General features: G+C 43.5%; 1 protein-coding gene across 2 annotated transcripts in view; it reads left to right on the top strand.

The window, feature by feature from the left end:
• The window catches only part of dstyk (dual serine/threonine and tyrosine protein kinase), a 130284-nt gene that overhangs the window by 14265 nt on the left and 98703 nt on the right, over positions 1-17316 (top strand). For both annotated transcript variants that reach the window (XM_078546425.1, XM_078546424.1), the window contains exon 2: positions 8986-9371. In XM_078546425.1, coding sequence (XP_078402551.1) covers positions 8986-9371 — 386 coding nt within the window. The remainder of the gene's footprint in view (positions 1-8985; positions 9372-17316) is intronic.

Raw genomic sequence — 17316 nt, 5'->3', positions numbered from 1 at the left:
CTTGACAGATATATGAACATTTCAAGGTGCTTTACCATATTTGAACAGGGATTGTAAGTTTTTAGTGAAGCATTATCATCTCGTTATAAATCGGTGTTATTTCATCGGCCTGCAGCTTAGGACTGCTTGCTTCTCTGAGTAAATATTTGGTTGTTTAGTCTGTTATAAAGGTACCTGTTGACCTAGTGTCTGCTCAAGTGCCCAGGGCATGTTGTGGGAATTTTGTGTGTAATCCAGAAACTTAATAAATGGGTTTATTGTTTGATCAGGACATGCTCAGCCATCTATTATTCTGCTTGCAAAGGCTTGTTTCGTGGGAAGCAGTTTTTTTCTGTTGGGCGCAAAAACTAATATCTGGAGCAGCTCAAGTTATAAAGGGGTTGTATGAAATTTTGAGCCTGCGATCAGCTTTATCCCTGTTAGTCACACTGATTCCATTGAGACATTTCAGTGTGGAAAAAATAGTGAGGGTTTTCATTAAATTTTCAAATCTCTGCATAAGTTACATATCGTAGTCATATGACCATCATGAGTCTTAAGTCGTAATGTTTGTTTCAGAGAAACTGAAAGGCTGAATAAATTGTAATTAGACTATAGCCAGTGGCATTTAGGACTTGAGCTATACTTCATAAGGATGTTGCTGATTTCAGAGAGGTCAATGATTTCTAAACCCCTTATGATCTGACAGTTGTGTTATTTATATTACTAGGTCCCATGTCAGTGCTCTTTGTTGTAATTCTTCAGCTCTACTGGTCTGCAATATAATTTAATAAAAAGTTTGTGTAAAGAACCAATCTCACTGTATCTTCCCTGGCTCTTTTAGTTGAACTGAGAGTAATAAGATGGAACTGCTGTGATTCTGTGAACGAAAGACTTGGGTTTATATTGTGTTCTTCGGGATCACCAGAGATCCCAAAGCACTTTGTAGACAATGAAGTACTTTTGAAGCGCAGTCAATGTTGTAATGTAGGAAATGCGACAGCCAATTTGCACAGCAAACTCCAAGCAGTGATCCGATAAATGATCAGATTTATTTTTGTGATGTTGATTGAGGGATAAATATTGGCTAGGGCACCAGGAACAGTTCCCCTGGTCTCTGAAATAGCACCAAGGGATCTTTCGCACTCACCTGAGCAGGTCCATGGTGGGCCTCAGTCTAACGTCTCATTTTAAAGATGATGTCTTTGACAGTGCAGCACTTGTTCACTACTGCACTGGAGTGTCTGCCTTGCTTTTCCTACTGAAGTCCTAGAGTACCTTCAACCTTCTGACTCCAAGGCATGTGTGCTGCTAACTGAGCCATGGCTAACAGAGGAGGCTAATTGATTTTGGAGATGTCACTGTTCAATTTGAGCCTGCCTTTGTCGCAGATCCTCTTGCCCATCTACGCTTCCTGGCAGCATTACTGATTAACCTTCAGATGTGGAGAATATCTTGATCTCTCTTTGCTCTCTCTTCCTTTATATTTCTCTTGCAATGTGGATATTTTGACTAGTTCTTCGCAACTCCTTCAATTTCTGTTTTTATTTGCATTTCCAGTGGTTCCTGAGGTTGGTTGCAGTCTTGCAGGTTGATTTGCATCACTTAGAATTGTAAACTAGGGAAGGTATTTGGAATGACAAATGTCAATTGACAAATGTGTAGTGGCTGAAAGGTGTGGAGATATCTCGGTGTGGCGGTGGGGAGGGGTTGAGAAGAACAAATTGTTTTTCCTTTGCTGTAGCTGTGTTTGATTTGCTCTAGCAGTCAACTTGCAGATAGTGAGTAGCTAAGCCAGATGATATGAACATAAATAAAAATACCTGGAAAAACTCAGCAGGTCTGGCAGCATCTGCGGAGAGGAACACAGTTAACGTTTCGAGTCCGTATGACTTTTCAACGGAACAGATATGAACATATCCCAGTTTGAATCCTTGGTCTGTGTGACTAAAGCCAATCTTAGCAGTTGGAAAGGTTTAAAAGTGCTCTCTGTGCCTCTGGCTCAGGGAGGGAAAATTTGGCCAGGGTTCCTGTTCCTGATGGCTGCCTTGAAAGCACACGTGTGTCACTATTGGAGAGGGTTGTGCTTGAATCACCCCATAATCAATTGTACAAGCCCAGACATTGTTTGCTGACATGAGAAATGCAGCTTGAACAGGATATTGGGAGATGCCTGGTGGTGTTCCCTAACCAGAATCTATGCCTTTAGTGAAGGGGAGGGAAGGATCTTGATCAGATGACGATGAAAGGCATGTGGATTTGCAGTAAACTAAATGCAAGTATAATGGGGCTGATTGATTCTGTTTGTTAGTTTATGTTCGTAGAAGTGGATAAGGAGAGCATGACCCTGCTTAACCTTTTTTCTTCATTCACGGGATGTGGGCTTTGCTGGCTGGGTCAGCATTTGTTGCCTGTCTCTAGTTGCCCTTGACAAGGTGGTGGAGAGCTGCCTTCTTAAACCGCTGCAGTCCATGTGGTGTCGGTACACCCACAGTGCTGTTAGGGAGGGAGTTCCAAGATTTTGACCCAATGACAGTGAAGGAACAGCGATAGGTTTCCAAGTTAGGCTGGTGAGTGACTTGGAGGGGAATTTCCAGGTGGTGGTGTTCTCATCTACCAGCTGCCCTTGTCCTTCTAGTTGGTAGTGGTTGTGGGTTTGGAGGGTGCTGTTTAAGGAGCCTTGGTGAATTCCTGCTGTGCACCTTGTGGATGGGTACACACTACTGCTACTGTGCTTCGGTGGTGGAAGGAGTTGTTTGGGGTACCAATCAAGCAGCTGCTTTGTCCTGGATGGTGTCAAGCTTAATGTGTTGCTGGAGCTGCACTCATCCAGGCAAGTGGGGAGTATTCCATCATACTCTTGACTTGTGCCTTGTAGATGGTGGACAGGCTTTGGGGAGTCAGGAGGTGAGGTCAAGATTCCTAGCCCCTGACGTGCTCTTGTAGCCACAGTATTTATGTGGCTAGTGTCCAGTTCAGTTTCTGGTCAATGGGACCCCCCAGGATGTTGGTAGTGGGGGATTCTGTGATGGTTAGATTTGTCTTGCTTTTTGTGTGTTGGGCATAGCTGGGCAATTTTCCACAAAGCTGGGTGGATGCCAGTTTTGTAGCTGTACTGGAACAGCTTGGCTAAGGGTGCAGCAAGTTCCGGAGCACAAATCTTCAGTACTATTGCTAGAATATTGTCAGGGCTCATAGCCTTTGCAGTATCCAGTGCTTTCAGCTGTTTCTCTATCACGTGGAGTGAACTGAATTGAATGAAGATGCTTGCGACCATTGGAGGAGGCCGAGATGGATCATCCACTCTGCACTTCCAGCTGAAGATTGTAGCAAGTGCTTCAGCTTTATCTTTTGCACTGATCTGCTGGGCTCCTCCATTATTGAAGATGGGGATATCTATGGAGCCTCCTCCAGTGAGTAGTTTAATTGCCCACCACAGTTCATGACTGGATGTGGTAGGACTGCAGAGCTTAGATGTGATCCGTTGACTGTGGAGCCGTTTAGCTCTTTCTGTTACTTGCTGCTTGTGCTGTTTGGTATTAAAGTAGTCCTATGTTACAGCTTCACCAGGTTGACACCTCATTTTTAGGTATGCCTGGTGCTGCTCTCCCCTGTGCATGAAGAGTGCATGCCCTCCTGCACTCTTTATTGGACCAGGGTTAATCCCCTGGCTTGGTAATGGTAGAGTGGGGGATATGCCAGGTCATGAGGTTACAGATTGTGGTCGAGTACAATTCTGTTGCTGCTGATGGCCCACAGCACCTCATGGATGGCCAGCCTTGAGTTGCTAGACTTGTTTGAAATCTATCCCATTTAGCATGGTGGTAGTGCCACAGAACACGATGGAAGGCGTCCTCAATGTGAAGGCGGGATTCAGCTCCGCAGTGACTGTGCGGTGGCCACTCCTACCGATACTGTCATGGACAGATGCATCTGCGGCAGGCAGGTTGGTGAGGATGAGGTCAAGTATGTTTTTCCCTCTTGTTGGCTCCCTCACCACCTTCTGCAGACCCAACCTAACAGCTATGTCCTTTGGAACTCGACCAGCTCAGTCAGTAGTGGTGCTGCCGAGCCATTCTTGGTGTTGGACATTGAAGTCCCCCACCCAGAGTACATTGGGTGGCCCTTGCCACCCTCAGTGCTTCCTCCAAGTGGTGTTTAATATGGAGGAGCACTGATTCATCAGCTGAGGGAGGGTGGTACATGGTAATCAGGCTGCTTCCTTGCTCATTTTTGACCTGATGCCATGAGACTTCATGGGGCATTAAATGATATTGGGGTATTAAATTATATTGTTCCAGCAGTCTGTACAGCTGTGTGAATTTAATTGTCTCATTATGGTGCACCTGTAACTTTGCCAAGACAGGTCCTTTGTGAACCTATTGGTACCTGCTGTTCATGCAAAAATATTCCAAGAAACGTGCTTTCTTTTCTATCTAAGTCTTGTAATTCATTTATTAGTTGAACATATTGAGTGGTACACTTCACTCGATTAAGGGCAAAGCAAATCAGTCATGGTTCTCCTCTGACTCTTTTTGGGAAAGGACATGTCATAATTGGAAAAGGCCATTACTTGGTTCAGCTCCATTTGAACTTGAGGAAACGTAATGGTCACCAGTGAATTACCAGAAAAATGCAGGGATTGTGGGATCAGACTCTGAGCAAGTTGTGGCCCTTTGGGCCAGGACTGTAGAAAATTGTACTGCTTTGGACTGATAAGAAAGGTCTCTTAATTCTGTCTTCCCCACCTTGTTTTGAGAACAGGGGGAAAAATAGGTTGCTCCCAACTTGTTTGAGATAGTTCAAGTTATTGTGTCGATTGAGATTTTGCAATTGCTTTCACTTAACATTTGAACATCAGTGCTCACAACGGTCATATATCTGCTAACAAAATAGTGGATAGAGTTTATTTCTGATGCATTGAAAATCAGAACATCAAGATTTTAAAAACATTTTGTCTGCACTGAATTAAGATCCATGAAACCTTATGAAGATAATCTTGCTGCAGTGTTGGAATTTGTTCAGTTTCTTAATTAGTCACTATTTATATACTTTGTACTGCCCTGAACAATGAAACAACCAAGATTGTTGGTTAGGTAATGAAAGCAATCCTTGTGTTTGGAGAGAAGTGTGCTGGATATCTCAGTTGGAGCTCTGTGCCTACTTTCTTTTCACCAATAGAATGGGAATACATGGTGGCGTTTGTGAAAAAAACCCAGCAACGTTCCTTGCCGGTGAGGAATTTTTTCAGTTCTCTGGGAAATTCCCTTGACTTTTTTCCCCATCCCAAAGTCCAACCGAGGTTGTGATCGTCTAACTGTAATCTGGATTGGTGTATGAACTCGTGTTGCATCCATGTTCGTAGTATGTGGTTCATCTGAAAATATCTTGCCATCCTTTGGACAGTCATTGCTCAACAGACATGGCTAGTGCAGGAGGCCATGGAGTTCTGTAAGGTAACCTGGTTACAGTCCCATGATGTGCTCTAAAAGTATCATTTAGACCTCATTGGATTCTGTTCCTTCAGTTCATTTCTAAAGTTGATGCAAACGAGACATAATATTTTTGAGGTTCAGAGCTCTGAGCTGAGTCATTGGAATGTTTTCTTGTCACTTCTGCATTTAGTAAAAAATCCATTTCCTTTGCATGCAGAATCGCATGTATGGCATGATTTAGATGTTTGTTTTCAACAGATCTCTTACTTCTAACCAGAAAGGTAATTCAAAAACCTTGCATCTATTTAACACCTCATATTGCATCTCTCGGACATCCCAAGGTGCATCACATACAATTAATCGCTGAGGTATGCTATTTATTACCAGAGGAATATAGCAGCCAGCTTCTCACCACATGGTCGCTTAAAAAATAAAGTTGATTATTTTTTTGCTGGGGATGTTTGAAGATCAATGTTGGCCAGGACCCTGGGATAACTTTCTATTTTCAGTCTAGGATCTTTTAACCACCACTGGATATAAATACCTTACAAATACTGTGACTACAAGAGCAGATCCGAGGCTTGGAATCCTGTGGCAAGTAACTCAGCTCCTGACTCCCAAAAGCCTGTCCACCATCGACAAGGCTCAAGACAGGTGTGTGATGGAATACTCTCCCTCGCCTGGATGAGCTCCAACAACACTCGAGAAGCTTGACACCATCCAGGACAAAGCCCACTTGATGGGCACCCCACCCTCCAACACTCACTCCCTCCACCATTGATGCACAGGGGCAACAGTGCATGCCATCTACAAGATGCACTGCAGAAATTTACCAAGGCTCCTTAGGCAGCACCTTCCAAATCCATGTTTGCTACCATTGAGAAGGACAGGGGCAGCTGACACATGGGAACACCACCACCTGCAAGCTCCCCCAGACACACCATCCTGACTTGGAACTATATAGCTGTTCTTTCACTGTCGCTGGGTCAAAATCCTGGAACTCCCCCTCTAACAGCACTGGGTGTTTCTGTGGACTGCAGTGGTTCAATAAGGCAGCCCACCACCACCACCTTGAGGGCAATTGGGGATGGAGAATAAATGCTGGCCTAGTCAGTGATGCCACATCCCATGAATGAATTAAAAATGAATAGGTAGAATGCTTTGGTTTAATGTTTTATCTTTAAGGGTGGCACCCCCAGCAATGCAGCACTCCATCATTACTGCACTGATATCATGTCAACAATTAGGGCTTGAAGCCACAACCTTGAGACACAAGTGAGAAGGCTACCAATTGAGTCAAGTTGAAGCCCTGTGAAGACAAAAAACTAAATGAGACCCAATGAGATGGGCTGTCCTGCTTGAGGTGTTAATCTAATTTGCTCGAATGTCATTTCGGCTAAGCATTGGCTTGGTGCAACAGCAGTGTGTTGTGCAACAGTGCTAACCCTAAAGATTTTTATTTGATTTCCTTAAAACACTTTGACACCTATCATAAGCATCTAACTCAATGCTGAGGGTGGGGCACTTTTTGTTGCTGAGTGCCTATCCAGTACTAAACATCCCAAGGCTAAAACTCTGGCTGCGCATGCTGCCAATGCGGTGCATACACATTTGTACGACTTCACTTCATGACATCACTGCAAATGACGGAGATCAGAGCTCTACTCATTCCCTTAACCGCAGTGTGATAATTGTCCTCTCCATTTAGTTTTTAATTTGTTTAAGATTTTGGAAACAAAAGGCTGTTTTATTCATGACAAAATAACATTTCCTTTAGCTTTATCTTTTCATATGGCATGCACCCATTTCAAACAAGTGAGCATTTACATAGGTACTGAAGAGTTTGAATTCCCTTAAAATGCAATACAGCAGATTTTCATGTTCCTGCTTCTCAAGGTGCTGAAACACCTGTCAACAGCCACAGAAGATTAAAAATGGTTTGAGAAATTGGTTGGCTCCCATATGGCTGAGATTCTCCTCACCTAGTCGATGCTCTGTACACTTAAAAACCTACACAACTTTTAGAAAATTCAATGAGAATACTCAACATATAGATCATGTTTCATCTAACCTTAAATTCTGAGTGGCAATTTAAATTTGTGCATTTGTTTTCCATTGTTGGCAAGATTCAGTTTTAGGTTTTCTGTGCGTGTGCGTTAAGTGCACATGTGCAGACAGGTGTCAGTGGCCCCCTTGTGTTGGCAGGAGACTGTGTAAAACTAAGAGGCCCTGGTGCCCTATCCATCTCCCATTTCTGTTCCTCTAAAATGAGAAACATTTTCTGCACAAGTGTCTATTTTTATACTTGTCATTGCACTACATATTCAATTGGAACCTTCAAAAGGGATGTGGGTAAATTGTTCAGAGGAAAAAAACCGCATGGACATGTGGAAGGAGCAGGACTATGGCGCTAACTGAATTGCTCTTTGGGTGGGCTGGCACAAACTCAGAGGGGTGAATGGCTCCTCCTGTGCTGAGAGATTCTATGATTCTGATTGTCGGAATGAAATTGCAGATTTTCTGCTGAATTTATATATACTGCTGTACTTTGGGCCTTTGCGCACTGTTGCAGATTCTCTTAAGTTAATTTCGTGATACTGAGAGTCAGTTGACAATTAATCCCATTTTTGAGTTCATTTTAAACTAGTGTTCAGGTGGTAAGTGGACCATGGACTAACTCCACACTAATCCAGCTTCTGATAAGGAAGTCTGTTGTTCAGTGGGCTCACCGATCAGTGCAAATGAAGGAAAAATATTTCTGTCAACTTTCAGTTTTCTTTGTAACTGAACCCACAAATACCCATATTATATAAAAAAAAAATCTCTCACTCGCTGTTTCCATTCATTAGATTTCAGACTTAATGCTTGCTATCTGATACAAATTTCTGTATGACACTTCAAAAAAACATTTAAATTTAAAAAAAAAATCACAAGATGTGGGCGTTTCTGGCTAGGCAGCATTTTTTGCCTGTCCCAAATTGCCCTTGCAAAGGTGGTGATGAGCCACTTTTTAATCACTGCGCTCCATCTGGTATAGATGCACAGTGCTGTTTAGGAAGGGAGTTTCTCCGAAATTTAAAGGACAAAGGTGACACTTGCAATGTTCAAACTCTCCAGCAACAGAACAGCAAACCACTATCTGGAGCCTCTAAGTTGATAAATTTACTCTTTTCAGCTAATCTCAATTAGGCTTAAAGGGACAAAACCGATACATTTTAACAAAGTAATTCTTTGTATTTTGTGTGGTTCAATAGCTTTGTTATTTCAGGAGAGCACATTGACGTAATTAAAAACCCACAGGCTATCATATTTTGGGAAGGAAAACTGCTGTCTGGGTCTGTCACTCTGTCTCATAGCAACGTGTTTGACTCTTGACTGCTCTCTGAAGTAGTCTAACAAGCCACTCAGCTGGATAGAGGAGATGGCCCATCACCACTTTATCAAATAGGGGTAGGGCATAAATACCAGTCTTTTCAACAGCACCTGCTTTCTGAGACATTTTTAAAAATGTTGTGGACAGCACCTTGGGAAATTTGCACCATGTCTCATTTCTCTCTTGTTTCTCCTCCAGGTTCTTTGAGCTGCATATCGTTCCCACAACATGAAGAGGAATACCTGCAGGCAACAGTGGGCTGCTTTCCATGTATTATGATCCTGGGTCAGAACTGTGGGGCCAAGTGTCATGTACTGAACAGTCTGTTGGGTGAAAAGCTTTTGCCCGTTGCCAAAAGTGGCAACAAGAAGTGTAAAAGGAGACGACTGAAGTTTACCCATGGAAAGAGGACCAATATTAGCTTGGCCTTGCCTGGACAATATGTGTTAGTTCATCACCTTGTGGCACACCAGGGCAAGTGGGACACCATTCCTGAGGAGGACCTGGAAATTCAAGATAGCAGTCAAGATCCTGCACATCGTGCAGCGCATCTGGAAGTAACGCTGCATCATCCATTGTTGCAGGTAATGGGATTACTGCTAATCTGGACAGTGGGAGTTTTGTCTTTTACCTTGTTCGCCTGCAATTCTGTTGAAAGGTCATCGACCTGCAATTTTAAAATTTTAATGTTCCACAGGATGTGGTTGTCACTGGCAAGGCCAGCATTTATTGCCCACCCCTCATTGCCTTTGTTAACTGTTTCTCCAACCACATATGCTGCATGAGCTGCTGAACATGTTGAACAGTTGCAGTTTCCTGCATCCACAATGTGTCTTTGTACCGTTAATCTAGTTTTGGGAATAATTTCACAATGGCTCCTTGAGTGCTGAGGTGCCAATGTATCTGTTCGAAATATAATTTGCACCTTGCTGTGAAAGGTGTTGTGTTGGTTCTGTGTTCAAAAGGAGGATATACTTGCCATGGAAGTGGTGCAGTGAAAGTTTATTGCATTGATTCCTGCATTGAGAGGTTTGTCTGTGAGGAGAGATTGAGTAGAGTGGACCTATACCCTCGAGTTTGGAAGAAATGAGCAGTGATCTCATTGAAACAGAAACAATTCTGAGGGGGCTTGACGGGTAGAAGCTGATAGGTTGTTTTCCCTGACTGGAGAGACTGGAGCTAGGGGTTTAATCTCAGGATAAAAGATTGATTAATTAAGGCAGATGAGGAACAGTTTCTTCAATCAGAGGGTTGTGAATTTTTGGAATTCTCTACCACAGTTGTGGATGCTCCATTGTTGAGTATATCCAAGGCTGGAAGATGTTTGAACTCTAGGGAATTCCAGGGTTATGTGGATTGGGTGGGAAAGTGGAGTTGATGTAGAAGATCAGTCTACAGGGGAGGCGATGGCGTAGTGGTATTGTTGCTGGAAGAGTAATCCAGAGACCTAAGGTAACGCTCTGGGCACCTGGGCTTGAATCCAGCCATGTCAGATGGTAGAATTTGAATTAAATAAAAATCTGGAATTAGAAGTCTGATGATAATGAAACCATTGTCGACTGTTGTAAAAACCCATCTGGTTCACTAATGTCCTTTAGGGAAGGAAACCTGCTGTACTTAACTGGTCTGGCCTACGTGTGACTTCAGACCCATAGCAATGTGGTTGACTCTTAAATGTCCTCTGAAATGGCCTAGTAAGCCACTCAGTTCTATCAGACCACTACAAAGCCTCAAAAAAGGAGTGAAACAGGACAGACCACCCGGTATTGATCTAAGCAATGGAAATGACAAAGGCCAACTCAGCCCTGTCGACCCAGCAAAGTTCTCCTTAAGAACATCTGGCGGCTCGTGCCAAAATTGGGAGAGCTGTCTCACATACTAGTCAAGAAACAGCCTGACACAGTCATCCTCACGGAATCACATCTTATAGATAATGTCCCAGACATCACCATCCCTGGGTATGTCCTGTCCCACCAGCAGCACAGACCCAGCAGAGGTGGCAGCACGGTGGTATGCAGTCAGGAGGGAGCTGCCCTGGGAGTCCTCAACATCGACTCTGGACCCCATGAAGTCTCATGGCACCACGTCAAACATGGGCAAGGAAACCTCCTGCTGATTAGCATGTACCGCCCTCCCTCGCAAATCAGTGCTCCTCCATGTTGAGCACCACTTGGAGAAAGTACTGAGGGTGGAAAGAGCGCAGATTGTACTCTGGGTGGGGGACTTCAATGTCCATCACCAAGATTGGCTTGGTAGCACCGCTACTGACTGAGCTGGCCGAGTCCTAAATGGCACAGCTGCTAGACGGGGTCCATGGTATGTGGTGAGGGAACTGATGAGGGAAAAACATATTTGACCGCATCCTTGCCAATCTGCAAGCCATAGATGCATTTGTCCATGACAGATTGAAGCTCTGCAGTTGTTCCAGTCTGTCTATCACTTGTTGCTTCTGCTGTTTGGCATGCAAGTTATTGCTTCATCATGTTGACACCTCATTTTTAGATATGCCTGGTGCTGCTCCTGGCATGCCCTTTACTCGTCATTGAACCAGGGTTGATCCCCTGGCTTGGTGGTAATGGTAGAGTGGGGGATATGCTGGGCCATGAGGCTACAGATTGTGTTCAGGTACAATTCTGCTGCTGCTGATGGTCCACAGCGCCCCATGGATGCCCAGTCTGGAGTTGCTAGCACGGTGGTAGTGCCACAGAACACAATGGAGGGTATCCTCAATGTGAAGGTGGGACTTCGCCTCCACAACGACTGTGCATTGGTCACTCCTACCATTCCAGTACAGCTGCAACACTGGCATCTACCTGGCTATGTGGAAAATTGCCCAGGTATGTCCTATATGCAAAAAGCAGGACAAATTCAATCCGGCCAATTATCGCCCCATCAGTCTACCTACGATCATCAGTAAAGTAATGGAAGGGGTCATCAACAGTGCGATTACACAGCACTTGCTTAGCAATAACATGCTCACTGAAGCCCAGTTTGGGTGCCGACAGGGCCACTCAGCTCCTGACATTACAGCCTTGGTTCAAACATGGACAAAGGAGCTGAACACGTGAGGTGAGTGTGACTGCCCTTGACATCAAGGCAGCATTTTGACCAAGTGTGGCATCAAAACTGGAGTCAATGGGAATCGGGAAAAACTCTCCACTGGTTGGAGTCATACCTAGCACAAAGAAAGATGGTTGGTGGTTGTTGGAGGTCAGTCATCTGCACTCCAGGACATCACTGCAGCAATTCCTCAGATTAGTGTCCTCAGCCCAACTATTTTCAGTTGCTTCACCAATGACCTTCCTTCCATCATAAGGCCAGAAGTGGGAATGTTCGCTGATGACTGCACAATGCTCACATCATTCGTGACTGCTCAGATACTGAAGCAGTCCATGTCCAAACGCAGCAAGACCTGGACAATATCCAGGCTTGGGCTGGCAAGTTGCATGTAATATTCGCACCACACGTGTCAAGCAATGACCATATCCAACAAGCGAGAATCTAACCATTGCCCCTAGACATTCAATGGCATTACCATCAGGGAATCCCCCACTGCCAACATCCTAGGGGTTCCCATTGACCAAAATCTGAACTGGGCTAGCCATATAAATACTGTGGCCACAAGAGCAGGTCAGAGACTAGGAATCCTGCTATGAGTAATTCACCTCCTGACTCCCCAAAGTCTGTCCACCATCTATAAAACACAAGAAACTTGACACAGTCCAGGGCAAAGCAGCCTGCTTGATTGGCACCACATCGTCAAACATTCACTCCTCCCACTACTGATGCACAGTAGCAGCAGTGTGTACCATCTACAAGATGCACTGCAGAAACTCAGCAGGGCTCCTTAGACAGCACCTTCAAAATCCATGACCACTACCATCTTGAAGGACATGGCAATCAGCTACATGGGAACATCACCACCGGGAAGTTCCCCTCCAAACCATCCTGACTTGGAAATATATCGCTGTTCCTTGACTGTCGTGGGTCAGAATCCTCGAATTCCCTCCCTAACAGCACAGTTGGTGTATCTACACCGCATGGACTGCAGTGGTTCAAGAAGGCAGCTCACCACCACCTTCTCGAGGGCAACTAGGGATGGGCAATAAATGCTGGTCCAGCCAGCAAAGCCCATATCCCGTGAATGAATAAAACAATTCATTCTCTATTGAATAGCAGAGTAGGTGTGAGGGGTGTTTGGACTGTGTCTACTCATTTCTGAAGTTCATGCCTAAAGTTCAGGAAGCTGTGTGCAGATGTGCATCCTTTCACTCAGCCACACCTGACCTGAATAATACAGAATGGAAGTCCCATTCTTTCTTGGTACATGGTTCAGTTATTCCATTCTCTCAGCTGCTCCTGAATTTAAAAAAAAAAAATTGAACATGGATGTCGGTCAGTGGAGCTTGTCCCTCATCAGGTCCAACTCAGATTAATAGCTCGCCAAAGAATTTCAGGCCCAAAATATTGGTTTCACCCTGCTGGTGGATGGAGGGGGTATGCTAGCTGAGTTGAACAGACCTTTCTTTTATTAGGTAGCTGAATTAGATAATTGTTGGAGGAAATAAAAGGCATGGGAATATTTTGAATTGCAAGTCTTTTCAGCCCTCCTTTCCCAGAATGATAATTTTCATATGATCCCTTTTATCTTTTAAATTGAAAGAAACATATTTTGCCTCGAGGATAGAATGACTTTTCCATGCATGTTTGTGCTTTCTAAGAGAGAACAAAATACAGACGAAGCAAGTACTGTGACTCAGTGACAAAGTCAATAATGATTCCCACTCCAAGAACACAGGATTAACTCTCCCAAAGCACTGCAAGGGAAACCAGGTTAATGAGACAAACTATTGAAACATTTGTGTGATATATTCTTTAAAAGATGTTGGAAATACACAACAGAGAGCCACAGGTTAATAAAAACAGACGATGCTGGGAAACGCTCAGCTGGCCTGACAGTATCTTTGAGGAACAGAGTTAGTGACCCTTTGTCAGAACGAAAAGCTAGATTTGGGGGTAGCCAGAAATTTTAGCCATGTTCACTTAAGAAATGGAAAGAAATAGGTTAACTGACCTTATTATAGTCTATTTCAAATAACATAATACTCAATTTGTTCTAGAATTGAATTATTGCAGATTTAGTGAATTACCACTTTGTTGCTCTGGATTAAAATGATGAGCTGCAGCTTTTAACTCATTCGCATCAATGCAAGGTTCTTAAAGCTAGAATCATAGAATGGTTACAGCAGAGAAGAAGGCTATTTGGTGTCTCATGTCTGTGTTGGCTCTCTGAAGGAGCAATTCACCTTGTCCCATTCCCATGCCTTTTCCCTGCAGCCCTGCAAATAACGATCCCAGGAATGAAAGGCTTGACATAGGAGGAACGTTTGAGGACTCTGGGTCTATACTCGATGGAGTATAGAAGGATGAGGGGGGATCTGTTTGAAACTTACAGAATACTGAAAGGCCTGGATAGAGTGGACGTGGGGAAGATGTTTCCATTAGTAGGAGAGACTAGGACCCGAGGGCACAGCCTCAGAGTAAAGGGAAGACCTTTTAGAACAGAGATGAGGAGAAACTTCTTTAGCCTTTAGCCAGAGAGTGGTGAATCTATGGAATTCATTGCCACAGAAGGCTGTGGAGGCCAGGTCATTGAGTGTATTTAAGACCGAGATAGATAGGTTCTTGATCGGTAAGGGGATCAAAGGTTACGGGGAGAAGGCGGGAGAATGGGGTTGAGAAACTTATCAGCCATGATTGAATGGTGGAGCAGACTCGATGGGTTGAATGGCCTAATTTCTGCTCCTATGTCTTATGGTCTTATAATTATGCAATTCCCTTTTGAAAGCCTCAATTGATCCTGACTCCTCCGCACCCTTCAGCAGTCAAGATCCGAAACTACTTGCTGTGTGAAAAAGATGTTCCTCATGTTTCTATTGCTTTTGTATTCCATGCCCTTATTTAGCCCAGGATTCCATATGCTTTATTGACCACTTCCCCTTTAAAATTGTACCCTTTGTTTTGTATTGTCCTACCAAAATGAATCACTTTGCACTTCTCTGCAGGAAAGGTTGGGCCTATGCTAATTGGAGTTTGGAAGAACGAGAGATGATCTTCAAACATTAGCTTCTGTGGGATTTCAGAGGGTAGATGCTGGGGAGGATGTTTTCTCTTGCTGGGGAATGTAGAACTGGGAGCACAGTTTCAAAATAAGGAATCTCCCATTTAACACAGATGAGGAGGAATTTATTTTCCTGAGGGTAATTAGCCTTTAGAATTCTGTTCCACAGAGCAGTGGAGGTTGTGTCACTGTATATATTCAAGGCTGAGTTAGGTTTTTGATAGATAATGGAGTTGAGGGTCGTGCGGGATGGCCAGGCAGGAAAGTGGACTTTAGGTGACGCTCAGATCAGCCATGTTAGTCAGTGGTTGAACAGGCTTGAAGGGCCAAATGACCTACTTTTTTTGTCAATTTTTTTGATCTTTTTTGTAGTATCTATATTATACTGAATGATCTTCGGGGTATTTTGCTCCAGTTAACATTGCAGGATGACAATATGTCTTAACAATTTTCTGATGCTGGTGATTTCTTGACTCTTCTCTGAACCAACACCCACCTTCAGGCTTCAACCTTCACTTAATTCTGTGATGAGGTGCTGCATGGCCAGAACAGTTCAACAAATTGCATTTCTTGGGAGTTTTTAGTAAAAACATATAAACACACACCACCTGGATATTGCAGTGTCAGTTGAGGGATCAAATTGACCAGGCTGCTGGGGTGCACTCACCTATTGAAATAGTGCCATGGGATCTTGTATTCCCAGCTGAGAAGGCAGATAGGTCCTTGGTTTGACTTCTCATCCAAAAGACGGCACCTCCACTGGGATAGCACATTTCTTAGCACTGGAGCGTCAAACTGGATTTCTGTGCTGAAGCCTTTGGACTGTAACTTGAACCCACAACCTTGCGACTCAGTTGAGTGTTAGCCATTGAGCTCTGACTTAGATTAAACAGACCAGGTTCAGAGGGCGGGGGGCAATATGCTGCTCATAATTTATCCAATTCCCCATGTACTACCACTCAACTTGTCTGCATTGCAATCAAGTTTGACCTGTCCAAGCAAAGAAAATGCTATGGATTCATTATTGGAAAGCCTTTGCATAAAAAAGCTACAATAGTCTGTTACCGTGTATGCTTACACCATGTTTATATTTTTGATGCGTCCCTGTTAGAATCTAATCCAAAATATAGATGACATTCATTAGCTTTAATGGAGCAACTACATTTGAGTTATTTTAGGTGCCATTTTAAAGGCTATGAAATTTGACTTTATTCCATTCTTTCTAGCTTATGCTCAATTATCCTTGTGCAGTATTTCCATTTGAAAGTTTCATATTTTAAGTATTTTTTTCAAAATAGTGAAGGGAAGCTTTTCTCTCATCTTTGGATCTAAGCTGATTTCAAACATTGCATACTAAAAGGATTGTCTGCCGATCAATCCTACAACACTTTGGCGCAGGTGTTTTTTTGAAGCATTGGTCAGATCATTGCTGTGTAAACCTTGAGGTCAACTGGCATAGAATGCAAGTTTGCAGTTTGGTTTTTATAATTTTCCTGTAGACCTGACTCTGCACTTCACCCTCCAAGAATTTATCCAATTCCCCATTTGAAAGTGGTGGCTCTGCTTCTACAACCTTTTCGGCTGAGCATTCCGGATCATAACAGCTTGTCGAATACAGTAAAAAGAAAAATCTTTTTTTTTTCTGTTTCTTTAGCTTACGGAACTGTCCTTTTGTTTTAAATTCTAACAATTAATCGCCATGCAGCATGGTGTGCATGAAATGGAAGAGATTTTTGGCAAATTGGGGTGAGGGCAAAAAGCTCCAGAACACGATGGTGGTTGGACTACAGTCAAGCCTCACCATTCGTATCTTTGCCATTTGTGTGTTTATCCACGCTAAACATTATGTATACCATTTTGCCAACTGTGGGACAGACGTTTGCTTATCTGTGTTTTTAGACAAAGGTTAGACAAAATGTCATAAAATTGAAAAAACCCAAAATATATTAATAAAAACTATACGGAAGGTGTCCATAATGTATTCCTGGACGAGAAGGTGCGCACTGTATGCGCCGTCTGTCATGTTGTTTACTGGAGGGTTTGCACTTGGGTATTCATGTCCAGTTTTGGGCAATCTTTAAGTCACCGTTGTTGAAAAATGAGTGAATCTGAACCAAGCAGTAAATGCCCTAGAATGGATGACACTTGCTGAAAAAGTGGCAACAATGGGCTAATGCTACCATATTGGCCAGGGAATGGTGCTAATGCATTTACAATTAGGCACATTAGGCAGTCTGAAGGTAAAATACAGGCTAGTATTCGTGTTTCTGGTAGTTGTGCAGCTGGGTTAACTTTTGTAAGTAGGAGAGACCCACACTTGGAAGAAATGGAGAAGTTACTTAATGTGTGGGTAGAGCACCAGCATAAGAGAAATTCCAGTTCCTGGCCCAATTATTAGAAATAAGGCA

This window comes from Cetorhinus maximus, chromosome 8, assembly GCF_964194155.1.
Source record: "Cetorhinus maximus chromosome 8, sCetMax3.hap1.1, whole genome shotgun sequence".
NCBI lineage: Eukaryota > Metazoa > Chordata > Chondrichthyes > Lamniformes > Cetorhinidae > Cetorhinus > Cetorhinus maximus.
The sequence above is the reverse complement of the archived record's forward strand: the minus strand, read 5'-3'. Positions and strand labels throughout refer to the sequence as shown.